Source organism: Camelus dromedarius, chromosome 14 (assembly GCF_036321535.1).
Source record: "Camelus dromedarius isolate mCamDro1 chromosome 14, mCamDro1.pat, whole genome shotgun sequence".
NCBI lineage: Eukaryota > Metazoa > Chordata > Mammalia > Artiodactyla > Camelidae > Camelus > Camelus dromedarius.
Genome location: NC_087449.1, coordinates 62,435,276 through 62,447,493, shown reverse-complemented (window position 1 = coordinate 62,447,493; position 12,218 = coordinate 62,435,276). Strand labels below are relative to the sequence as shown.

The 12,218-nt window shown below is 48.7% G+C and overlaps 1 protein-coding gene across 2 annotated transcripts; it reads left to right on the top strand.

Annotated features, from left to right (window-relative positions):
- The first annotated feature begins 383 nt into the window (after positions 1-383).
- Positions 384-10,499, top strand: CFAP107 (cilia and flagella associated protein 107). Of its 2 annotated transcripts, XM_011000868.3 has the most exons (4): positions 384-538; positions 5,384-5,497; positions 8,855-9,032; positions 10,290-10,499. In XM_011000868.3, the coding sequence occupies exons 1-4, from the start codon at positions 425-427 to the stop codon at positions 10,472-10,474; spliced, it is 591 nt and encodes a 196-aa protein (XP_010999170.3). In that variant the 5' UTR covers positions 384-424; the 3' UTR covers positions 10,475-10,499. The 2 variants fall into 2 exon arrangements, with proteins under 2 accessions (XP_010999170.3, XP_031319566.2); XM_031463706.2 differs by lacking the exon at positions 5,384-5,497.
- The last annotated feature ends 1,719 nt before the right edge of the window (positions 10,500-12,218 follow it).

Below are 12,218 nucleotides of genomic sequence, written 5' to 3'. Positions count from 1 at the left end.
CATCTCATCCTAGCTGTGAAAATGCAGCAGGGATGATGCCTCTTACGAGGTGACAGCACAGAAACCAGGTCCTTCTGGCTCCTGAGTTTGTGGAGGGTGCCGCTGGTTTGATTTGCTTTTGTGGCATCAGTTTTGCTCCTGAAGAATCAGCTGCTCCCTTAAGGAAAGTACTTCTACTCAGAGTCTATCACCATGGAGACAGTCAACAGTAGGGAATCCAAGATCACGGCACCTCTCCCAGGAGGCTGAAAGCGGACTCTCAGGGCCCTTTTTTATTCTGTAAAGTTATCAGGGTACCAGCACTCAGAAGGACTGCTGAAAAGAAAAAAAGGCACCCCAAACTCAGCGATTCATAACATCTCCCTTCCCCCGAAACTTTAAACTAACTGTATCAAGGCAAAGAAATTCAGGGCAAATCCCTACCATGCAGTTTTCTACTGCAGTAAGTCCACAGTCATTTTCCACTCCAGGCTGGAAGGTGGAGACCAAGTATTCAACCAGAGTGCTCACTGGAAACTGGCTGGAGGAGAGGAGGAAGGTAAGAAAAGAGAAGGTGGACAGAGGGCTCAGAGGGGGACCTGGCAGGGAGAGTTAGGAACGAGGGCTTTATTATTTCCAAATCAAGAGCCATAGATGGTTGTAATTTAAGAAGGTGGCACTAGGGACTCTGTGCTATATGTAGGGAGTTATGTTCAAGCAGTCATCAACATCCCTATTACATCTTGAAAACATCATAGGACAGGTGTCAATATGGTTGTGCCTCACAGCAATATATTCCGTGGAGTGTTTCTAGGCACCCGATGTTCCCTACTTCTGCTGCATCTTGATTTGAAGACCGTCTGCTCTCCCTGGGCTGGGCCTTCCCAGAAGGTGTTACCTGCCAGGACAGGCTGGAAACTCCTTGTGTTGATGCCTGGGGGTGAACCGCTGCTCTCTGCCACCTGTTGCACAAGCCTGCCCTGCCTGTGCATTTCAGTTTTCACTTGCAAAATAGAACAAATGGGCCTTTGATGTTCCCATGTACTTTCCAGGCCGTCACAAAATACTTTGCCTGGATTGGCATACTTAAAATTGAGTATCTTCATATGGGGCAATCAAGACTGACCCACTTAAATTTCCACAGAGACATCTAGACATCCTCACGTCTTCCTGGAAAATAGGCAAGGGAAAGAAGCTGAGATAGAACTGGCAGCTTTGGTGTAAGTGTGGAGAAGGTTGATGGTGACTTCTGAGAACTGCAAAAGGCTGTTTTCATGGGGAACATTAGCATTTACTACCCCTCTGGCCAGACATGGCTTGTGGCCATTGTCAGCTCTGACAGTACTTGGCTTTGTCTGGGAAACAGGTGTGTGTAAGGAAAGTTTCAAGGGCAAGAAGGACTGGCTGAGCAATCCCTCCACAATCCTGTAGGTAAGGTACTACCCAGGGATATTATGGGCCTTACACCTAGAGGAGATTGCATAAAGAGAGCAGAGTTGGTGTGATGTCAGAAAGATGGCCTATTAAGAACCTCCAGGTTCCTTGTCTTTCCATGTTAACACTTAAAAATCAAATCTAGCCTAACAGAAACAATGATACAGGAACTCTGGAAAACAAAGGTTTAAAGCAAACAATCAAATGCCTAATTTAGAAAAAGCCAAGTTCAAAATAGTAGGAAGTTCCCCAGTGTTTTTACTTGCCCTTTCCCCATCCCCTCCCCAGCCCAGCATCGCGCAGCACGAGGGAAGCAGTGGCCCAGCTCCTTGTTCCCTCCCTCAAACCCAAAGGGAGTGGAGAAATCTGTCTGTAAGTTGCGTGAGGGATTGGTCTCTGTTTTGGCTCTCTCAGAGCACAGACAGGGAGAAGTAGATAGTTCATTTCAGACTAGGAAGAGCTGTGGAAAGCAGCAGTGGTCACAGCTAGTGAAAGCTGCCAGGGGACCACAAATTTGCAAATGTCTGGGGCAAGAAATTACAGGTAGAGGAATGCAACAGAACATCCAAGTCCCTGAGAAGAAGCTGGGGAGAGATTCCTTAGAAAATTAAGGCATTTTAAAGCAGCCATGCATACAGCAGAAATATAAAGCACACACATGGACACACATGGGGACGGACACACACACACACACACACACACACACACACACACACACACACACAGAGGGCTAGGCAGGATGGTTGCTCCTGCTCAGGAAAGTCCTGAGAAGAACTTAAACCTTCATACCTGACTGATTCCAAGGCTCAGAACATGCCCTGCTACTTTAGTGGAGGTCTTTCCTTGAATGGAACCTGTCTGTAAAGACTAGAAGAGATGGTTGTTTTTTCAAGTGCTCAATGTTCAGCTGAAAATAATAATAAAAAAAAAAAGACAAGGAATACCAAGAAACAGGAAAACATGGCCTATTCCAAGGAAGAAAATAAAGTGGCAGAAATGGTCCCTGAAGAAACACAGGCAGCGGAAGTACCAGACAAAAACTTTAAAACAACTGTCTTAAATGTGCTTAAAGAGCTGAAAGAAAATGTGGACAAAGGAACAAAGGAAGTCAGGAAAATGGTATATGAGCAAAATGAGAATATTAATGAAAGATAAAAATTATACAAAGGAACCAAACAAAAATGATGGAGCTGAAAAATACAGTAACTAAACTGAAAAAATTCCCTAGAGGCATTCAGCAATGGACTTGAACACAAAGAAGAAAGAATCAGAGGACTTGAAGACAGATCATTTGAAATTATTGAGTCTAGGGAGCAAAAGAAATATGAAAGAAGAAAAGTTAACAGAGCCCAAGGACTCATGCAACATCATCAAACTGACCAGCATTCAGATTATGGGGGGAAAAAGAAAGAAAGGGGCAGAGAAATTACTTGAAGAAATAATGGCCGAAAATTTCCCAGACAGGAAGAAAAGACATGTATCTACAAATCCAAGACGCTTAATGAAGTCCAAATAAGATAAATCCCCAAAGAGACCCACACAGAGACAATTATAATCAAACTGTTGAAAGACAAAGACAAAGAGAGACCCTTGGAAGCAGCAAGAGAAAAATGACTCATCATACACAAGGAAGCCTTAATAAGACTATCGTTAGATTTCACAGCAGAAACGTTGCAGGTCAGAAGGCAGTGGGGCGATATACTTAAAGGGCTCAAAAACGACAGAAAATACACCCCACTATCAACTCAGAGTACTTTAGCCAGCAAAACTGTCCTTCAAAAATGGAGAAATTTAAATGTCCCCAGATTAAACAAAAGCTGAGGGAGTTCATTACCACCGGATCTGCCCTACGAGAAATGCTACAGAGAATCCTTGAAGTTGAAATGGAGCAATGCTAGACAGTAATTTGAAGCCATATGAAAATATAAAGACCTCTGATAAAGACAAACACACAGGCAAATATAAAAACCATTATTATTGCAGTTTTGGTTTATAATTCCACTATTTTCTACAGGATTAAAAATGCATAGAAATAATTATAAATCCATGTTAATGGGTACGCAGTATGTCAAGATGGAATTGTGATGTCAATAACATAAAATGGGAGAGGGCAGAGCTGTAAAGGAGTGTTTTTATTAGTAAGTTAAGTCAAGTTAGTATCAATTTTAAATAGATTGTTGTAAATTTAAGATGTTATGTGTAATCCCCATGATAGCTACAAAGAAAATATCTCTAGAATATATATGAAAGGAAATAAGAAAGAAATAAAAATGTGTCACTATAAAAAAAAAACAAGTGAACACAAAGAAAGGCAGTAATGGAGGAAATGAGAGACCAAAACCCCTGCAAAATATACAAAAAATAAATAACAAAATGAGATCATTGTTTTTTCCAATGCTCAATGTTCAACCAAAAAATTACTTGAAATATAAATAGATTAAACACTCATTGAAAGACACAGACTGGTAGATTGGGGGGAAAAATCCAGGATTCCCCTATATGCCATCTATGAGACCATCTTTAAATCTAAGGACATGCATAGGTTGAAAATGATAAATAGAAAAAGATATCCCTGCAAGTAGTAACCAAAAGAGAGTGAGGTGTCTATACTAATAGCCTAAAAAAAGATTTTAAGTCATCAAATGTTACAAGAGCCAAAGAAAGTGTATTTGGATGAGAGGGTTATGAAGAAATAGAAAATCTGAATAGAACTATAACTAGTGAAGAAATTGAATCAGTAATCAAAAACCTCCCCCAAATAAAACCACGACTAGGCGGCATCACTGGTAAATTCTACCTCATTGTTACTTAACGTAACAAATGTCATATAAGAAAAGCCCACCACTAACACCATATTTGTGTGAAATAAGTCAGACCCTTACCTCACACCATATTCAAATAGTAATTCAAAAAGGTTTGAAGACCCAGATGTAAGACATAAAACTATAAACGTCTTAGAAGAAAACACATGAGAAAAGCTTCGTGACATTGAATCTGGTCGTGATTTCTTGGCTATGACATCAAAGACACAGGCAACAAGAGAAAAAAAATGGGTAAATTGAACTTCATCAAAATTAAAAATTTTATGCACCGACAGAATGAAAGCAGGACCTTGAAGAGGGACACTTGTATGTTCACGTTCATAGTAGCATTATGCGCACTAGCTAAAATGTAGCAGCAACCCGATGACCAATGAATAGATAAGCCAAATGGAGCACATGCATACGATGAAATATTATTCAGCCTTTAAAAGAAAGAAAATCATGACACACGGCAATGGATGAACCTTGAAGACACTATGCTAAGTCAAATGAGCCAGTCACCAAAAGTCAAATAGTATATCATATACTTCCACTTATCTGAGGTACCTAGAGTAGACAAATTCACAGAGACAGAAACTAGAATGGTGGCTGCCAGGGCCTGAGGGAGCGGAGAATAGGGAGTTGCTGCTTAATTGGGACAAGGTTTGAGATGATGATAAGTTTCTGGAGATGGATGGTGGTGATGGTGGTACAACCATGAGAATGTACTTTGAATGCCACCGAACTGTACATTTAAAAATGGTTAAAATGGTCAATTTTATTATGCACATTTTACTACAATAAACTTTTTAAACAGAATCAACCAGAATGTGATGGAGGAAAGAAAGGAGAGTTGGGAAGAGTTAGGAACAAAGGAGGAAGAAAAAGGGAGGAGGCAAGTAGGAGAGAGGAGCAGAGAGAGAGAAGATGAGAGAGGGGACGGGGCAGACGTGGTCAGGTGAGACCAGGTCGGCTTTCCCGAGGGGTCTCGGAGGGGCAGGGGCACTAAGTCCCTGAGCACACTCCTTTCCAAGTGCTGGCAGGGGCGGGGTGTTAGTAAGCCTGTGTTGTGCGGGATGCCCTTTCCAGCAGCTGGGAGCAGAGGGGATGCAGCAGACGTTTGAGAAGGGGCATCACAGAAGTTGTCCTGAGTATCTGGTCTTTTCCAGTTCACGAAAGACACTGAGAAAACACCCCAGTCCATTTACAGAAAAGAGTACGTCCCCTTCCTGGGCCACAGACCGGACCGCATCTCCATGTGGTACAGCAAGAGGAGAGTTGAGGTAAGTGGGCTCCGAGCCCCACGCTCTGGCCCTGGTCCCTCCCAAGACTCAGGAGCCACTGACAGCCAGACGTCTCTAGGCTCGGCTCCCTCCTGGAACTCAAGAGCGGTCTCTTTAATACCCTCTCCAGCGGAAAGGCTGACGATCTCATTTACCCTTGTTTACTCATGGAGCAGAAGTCCATCTAATTCAGGCTGGTAGCGTTCCCCTTGTCAGGTATCCCAGAACTTTCCTGGACCACTTCTCCCGTGTCTCCACACTCTGCCAACAGGATGCAGGCAAAAGATGCAGGAAACAAACAAAGGTAAACGTTGGCTTAAGGTGAATGTAGTCAGGAATCACACAAGGCGCTGCCAGCGTAAGTCGTGGTGATGTCCAGACAGACGGTGTTTGTATCACCTAAGCCCAAGCTTCTCGTTCTTTCGTATGAGAAGTTCAGGACCTTTCAACACTCTCTCACTCTTGGGTGCCTGCTTGTGCATGTGGATGTGCTCCAGGCCTCCAAAGCAGGGGCACTGCAACCTCAGAACGTGCCTCCCCCGCCCAAGACCAGGCATTTGAGACATTTATTAGCCTAGGGGAGAGTGTGCCAGAAGCTCAGAGATCCTGGCCACGCCAGGAGCAGCAGAGAGAGCCTCCCCATCCCCAGACCTCATGGGTACCACCCACCAGCCTCAGCCTGGGAGGAATAAGCCTACAGGCGCCCACCCCTGGGGTGCACAGACGCGCCCTGTCCCCGCCATGCTCCGAGTGTTCCCCGAAGTTGCTGCTTTTGACACCTGCTGCAGGTGCAGGTGATTTCTGTACGCCCCCACCTCCCGTCCCACTAACCCCACCTCTGCCTAACTTCACGGTGGGGACAGGGAGGCACAGAAGGAGGGGCGGACATCTGTCAGGATGAAACATTTTAGAGCTGGAAGGGACCCAAGGGACTGTCCAGCTCAGTGCCCTCATTTTCAGATAAAAGGTGCCCAAGGGTGGTGAGTGTCCTGTCTGAAGCTGCGTGGCTTGTTGGTAAGGGACTGAGCAGGGGGCTGCTTGGCAAATTGAGAAAACAAGCAGGGAGTCCCCTCAGGTCCCTTTTCATCATCTACCAGAGCTGACTCTCCATCTTCTACATTTGGGGATTCATGTTAGGATAAACAGTGTCAGATTTTCAGCTCTGTGCTAGCATCCCTGGACCACACTGGCATCCCTCGGACCGTGCTGATGCTCTGGGGCTGCCAACCATTCGCACTGGTGTACACTAAAAACACGAATGCATTTTGATACAGGGAAGTCAAAATTAGAACCCACAATCTGGGGCTGCCAGCCCCCAGCCAGCAATGTACATGAGGCATTTAGCCTAGGTCTCAGTATACATTAGGTGCCCTTTCTTGTAGACCTTTGTTGGCCCATCATAAACCCTGATGAAACACATACACACAGTCTGGTAAACATTAAGATATCTCCTCCAACACGCACACAAAATGGAACCAAGCAATCAGATATTCGTTCCTAGGGACTCTGTTCCAATAGCCCGCTTGTGTGCCGAGGACCCTGGACACAGCATCTCTTCCACACGGCTGTTTCACTTCTGTCAGCTCTTCTGTGTGCTTCACCCTGTGCTCCCCCGCTTGGATGGCCTCCTTTGCCATCTCCTGCCCCACTTCTCTCTTCTCCCTTCTCAGGAAAACACGACCTCTGCTCTTCAAACTGCCCATGGGTAGATGGCATTATTATCTCCTAGGCAAGTGCATGAATCATGTTTTTTATTTTCTGTATTTTATGATGCTTTTAAATTTGAGGGGCCTTACGAATCCTGGAGAGGCTGCCCTTCCCAGGGCTAGGCTAATTCCTAGGGCTAGTCACCACCTTGCCTGCCACCATGCCTTTCAGATGCACACCGACCAATCAAGAGTCCATCCCTCCAACGCCTCCTTTATCTAATAATGCTCACGCACCAGAAGCCGATTTCCCCCTGTCCTCAATCACTCCAGGGCCAGGTGCACCCAGAGACACCCTATAGCCTAGAGCCTGCTGAAGGTATCTGCACTGTGCCATCCTACACTTCTCGAACTTGCCACCTGCCTCGCCCTTTCCTCTGCTGGAAACTACAACAAAAGCCCTGGGCCATGCTCTCCCTTCACTCCCTCTGCCTCCTGACCGGCCCTGGTGCTTCCCACGTGGCCCTGCCTGATGCGGTGTGCCCCGTCCTGTTGGGACTTGTAAGTAATAAGCTCTTCTTTCAGGGGCAGTTGTCTCTACGTCTGTCAGCTCACCATACCCGATCAAAAAAAAAAAAAATCCTGTGTATGTAGTCAAGGAAGCAGAGCTGTTCCCCACATCAAGGGAAACAGAAAGAAAATCCCCCTTGGCCTCTCTCCTTTACCCCTGCCGCGTTGCCTCCTTAGAACTTCCCTTGGTTGATGGGAACCCCTCCAACTTGCTTTCCCTGACCTTGGAAGTATACTCCGGGCACCCGGTGATGTGGATCTTGGGAACCCCTGCTTAATATTTGCGCCCATCCACCCTCGTCTCCTTCTGGCATTGTGATCTGACTGATTTACAGAACCACCACTTGAAATATTGGGTGCAGCCAGCCTTTTTAGACCACAGCAGACACAGACCTCCCCATCTGCTCCAGACAAGAGGACGAGCATGGAAATCCACATTATCCTCCCCTGTAAATCAGCCCAGGCCCCTAGGATTCCCCTCCAGGGCCGAGAGGATTTTCTTAGGAAAAGCACTGATTCAGGCAAACGTCCCAGAGTAAGGAGAACACGGCTTTCTTCCCCCCTGTAAATAACTCCCCACCAAAGAAATCACTCTCTGAGCCTCCAGCTGAGGGAGCCATAAATCCTTTGCAGGAGAAGGCAATTTATGGAGCGTTCACTGACTCTTCCCATAGTAACTGACTGAAACAGAAGGAGCAGACGCCAGGCTCAGCATTCAGCATCTTCCACTTGCCATGGAAATAGGCGCTTGGATGGATGAGACTTGGGACAAATCAAAGGGGGTAATTTCAGATCGCCAGGGCGTGCAATGAGATGGCTCCAACTTCCTATTCAGCTGGGTGTCCTGACTTTCATTTTAATGTGTCCTCATAGCTCACTCTAGGGACTTGGCACAGGCTGGGGGCCAGTCATACAGAGAACTGACAGCAGCTGAGCTGGGACGTGTGTCTGAAGGTGAGCTGTGTTGCAGTGGGACAGACAGGTGTGTCCCCCATTGGTGGCCCTCAGGGTTCAGGCGGCCACATTCCTATGGAGCCCCCTCTCCATCAGACCTCTAGGGCGGGCAGCCTCTGCCTCCATCCACAGCCAGGTGGATGCCGTGCTCCAGTTGGTAACAAGTCCACTGCGTCTGTCCTTCCAGGGGCTCCCGTACAAACACCTGATCACCCACCACCAGGAGCCCTCGCACCACCATCTGATCAGCACGTATGATGACCATTACAACCGGCATAACTATAACCCGGACCTGCCCCGGCTCCGCACTTGGAATGGACATCAGCTGCTGTGGCTCCCAGAGAAATCTGACTTCCCCCTTCTCGGTATTTTTATAATTCGGGATTGCCCCTTGGATTGGGTTCTGAGGGGTCCTTAGCCACCTAGGGCTGGGGTGTGCCCTCCTCGCGCAGAAGGGCCCTTGCAGGTGGCCCTGGTTCCAGCAGAGCATCGGGATGAGAAGATAGGGGTGCATCCTATTTACCCTCCAGGTCACCTGTCCCTTCCCTGTGACAGTGGAAGATGCTGCTGTGTGATGAAGCCGTCACCTGCAGCAACGTTTCCCTGGAGCACAGGTGGTGTGGAGCCAACGTCGCTGCACACTCGTATCCGTCGTCCATTCCATAAATACTGATTGTTCCCCGGGTGACATGCCCTATTGTAGCACCTGGGGACAGAGCAGTGACAAAAGAGGGCGGAATTCCTGCCCTCGGGGAGTTGATATCCCAGTGGAAAGACAGAGGAGACACCATTAACAACTGAGATGACTTAAGATCTAGTAAATATGATCACCTTGGACCAGGATATATGGTCCGAAGAAAAGAAAACGGGTAGCAGAGAGAAAGTGAGGCAGGCGTGTTGATTCTCATTTGGCTGGAGTGACAGGGATGGTCTTTCTCGAGGAGACAGCTGTGTGGAGAAAAAGGGAGCCATGCAGGAACTGGGGGGAAGAGCATTCCTGGGAAGGCGAGAGCAAGCGGAAAATCTGCAAGGCAGGGGTAGAGGAAGTCCGTAGGGGCTCACAGGCCGCCGTAAGGGGTGTGAGTTTTCTTCCCGCGAGAACAAGACTTTGAACAGATTTACAAAGCAAGTGCCTTAATCCGATTTACATTTCAAGCTACCCGCCATCCTTTGGCTCCAACTTTTTGCAGTCCTAACCGTGGATGCCAAGGGACGTAGATAGGGCAGAGAGTGAGCTGCTTGTCACAATGCATTCCTTTTGCAAGGGTCTCTCCTCCAGATCAATCTCACAAGCTCTCGCTCCTCCCTTCCCTTTTGGGGTGGGACAGTAAGTTACCCAGGAGCTGACGGGGTCACCTTCCATCAGGTCACGGGGCTCACTCTCCCAAGGCTCTGCCAGTGCCCGGCCCATCCTGGGGACACAGGGAGCAGGCCACACGCTGAGGCTCTCAGCGGTTGGCAGAAGCAATACTCTCGGCCAGCCTCCCCCTCCCTCCCATGTGCTGCCAGCCCAGGTCCCGGGCACAGCAGCCTGGGAAAGCCTCTGCGCCCCTTCTCCTGGCCCTGCCGGGCTGGCCTCCTCCTCTAAACCCTGTTCCCCCGGACCCTGCTTCGTCCCGCAGCTCCCCCTACAAACTATGGACTCTCTGAGCAGCTGAAGCGGAGATGGCTCGCCCCACGCGAGGCGGCCCCGAGGGAGAGCACTCACACTGCCTCCTTCCCCAGACCTCCATCGGGTGCTCTGTCCCGGCGGGAGCATGCAATTCCAGTGCCCCCTCCTCGCCTGCAGCCTGTCCCGCGCTTCTGAGAACGGCCACCCGCCCTCCCCGGCAGCATAGGTGGAATCACCTGGAGACCCACCGCCCCATCAGATCTGCCAGACAGCAGGAGGCTGCAGACTCCCAGAGTTTTAAATCTGGCCCATCTGAGGGGCCCCTGGAATCATGGTCTGTGTTTTATATTCCAGCCCCTCCTCCAAACCCACAGATTCCTTTCTTTTCCAGCCCACAAATAAAGGCCTTTGACATAAGGAGTGTCATGTATGTGTAGAAGACAGACCTGAATGTCACGAGAAGCGGGAGGGACCCTTAAGTTCCCTCACTTCACACAAGGGGAAACTGAGGCCCAGAGAGGTGACATGACTCACAGCTTAGTCTGTCCCCTCCAGGAGTAATGTTTGTTGAATGACTGACAGACAGGAGGAAGGGGGAACAGAGGAAGGCTGTGGCAGAGGACACAAGTGACAGCTGAGGGTGGAGCCAGCTGCCCCCCTCACACCTCCAGCAGATATCCGTTCATCCCACAAACATCCATGGAGCCATGATCAAACCAGCCTCTGGCCTCAGAGCCTTCAGTCCAGCAAAAGAAAGAGTTAACAAATACTTACAGGACAGGGTGACTTCGGGGGACAGGCTTACAGAAGTCGGGATCTTGGGGGCCAGCGGCTCACAAGGGAGAACCATAGGGTGTGCAGAAGTAAAGGGGTGCCATGAGAGCTCGGGAATGGGGGTGTGGAGACATGATCTAGTCTGGGAAGGCTTCCTGGAGGAGGGGACATTGAGGCTGAATGCTGAGAGGGACGAGCCAGGTGCAGGGGCAGCTGGGGTGGGAAGACAGGGTGGCTTGGGCTGCAGGGATAGCTCTGTGTGGCTGTGAGCTGGGAAGAAGCTTGGCAGGTTTGTTCAAGGCCCAGGAAGATGGTGCATTAGGTCCTACTGCTGCCGTAACAAATACCACAAACGTGATGTCTTAAAGCAACACACGTTTATTCACTTACAGCTCCCCGGGTGTCAGACCACAGGGGAGCCTCTGGGCTGTGCTCCATCTGGAGGCTCTAGGGGCGAGTTGTTTCCTTGCCTTTTCTGGCTTCAAGGGGGCATCTCCATCCCTTGGCTCGTGGCCCCTTCCTCCATTTCCACAGCAGCATAGCATCTTCCTTCCTCTCTGTCTGCCTCTAGAAGGACCCTTGTGCTTCCATGGGCACCCCCCCCCCGGATAATCCAGCATTGTCCTCCCATCTCAGAACCCTTTATCACAACTGCAATGTTCCTTTTGATTAAAAACGATCACACTGACATGCTCCAGGGATGAGGATGCAGACATTTGGGAGGCACATAATTCATCTGGAGCCGGGATGCCAGGCAGGAGTTCTCTGTGCTCAGTATATGTTCTGTGACTTAACCCTCCATCCTTCTAGTTCTTTCTGGGTAGTTGAGATGGTGGAGGGACAATGGCCAGGGTGGAGGCCAGAGTGAGTGGACCCAGGGTCCATGTCTGCCCACACCTGGTCAGCACACTGTGGCCTTACACACACACACACACACACACACACGCACGAGCCTAAAAAGTGGCTGTTAACACCGCAGTGACCAGACGTATGTCAGCTGGATTTAAGCGTTCAGAAGTCAGACTAAAACATCGCTACCAGATTAACAGCTGAGCTGCCCATCCAACAGCAGTGGCCGGGTGGACAGAGGATTTCCCTACCTTTTCTAAAGAGGGGAGGAATCCAGTCAGTGAGGACCCTTCTCCTACATCCCCGCTTCAGCTGG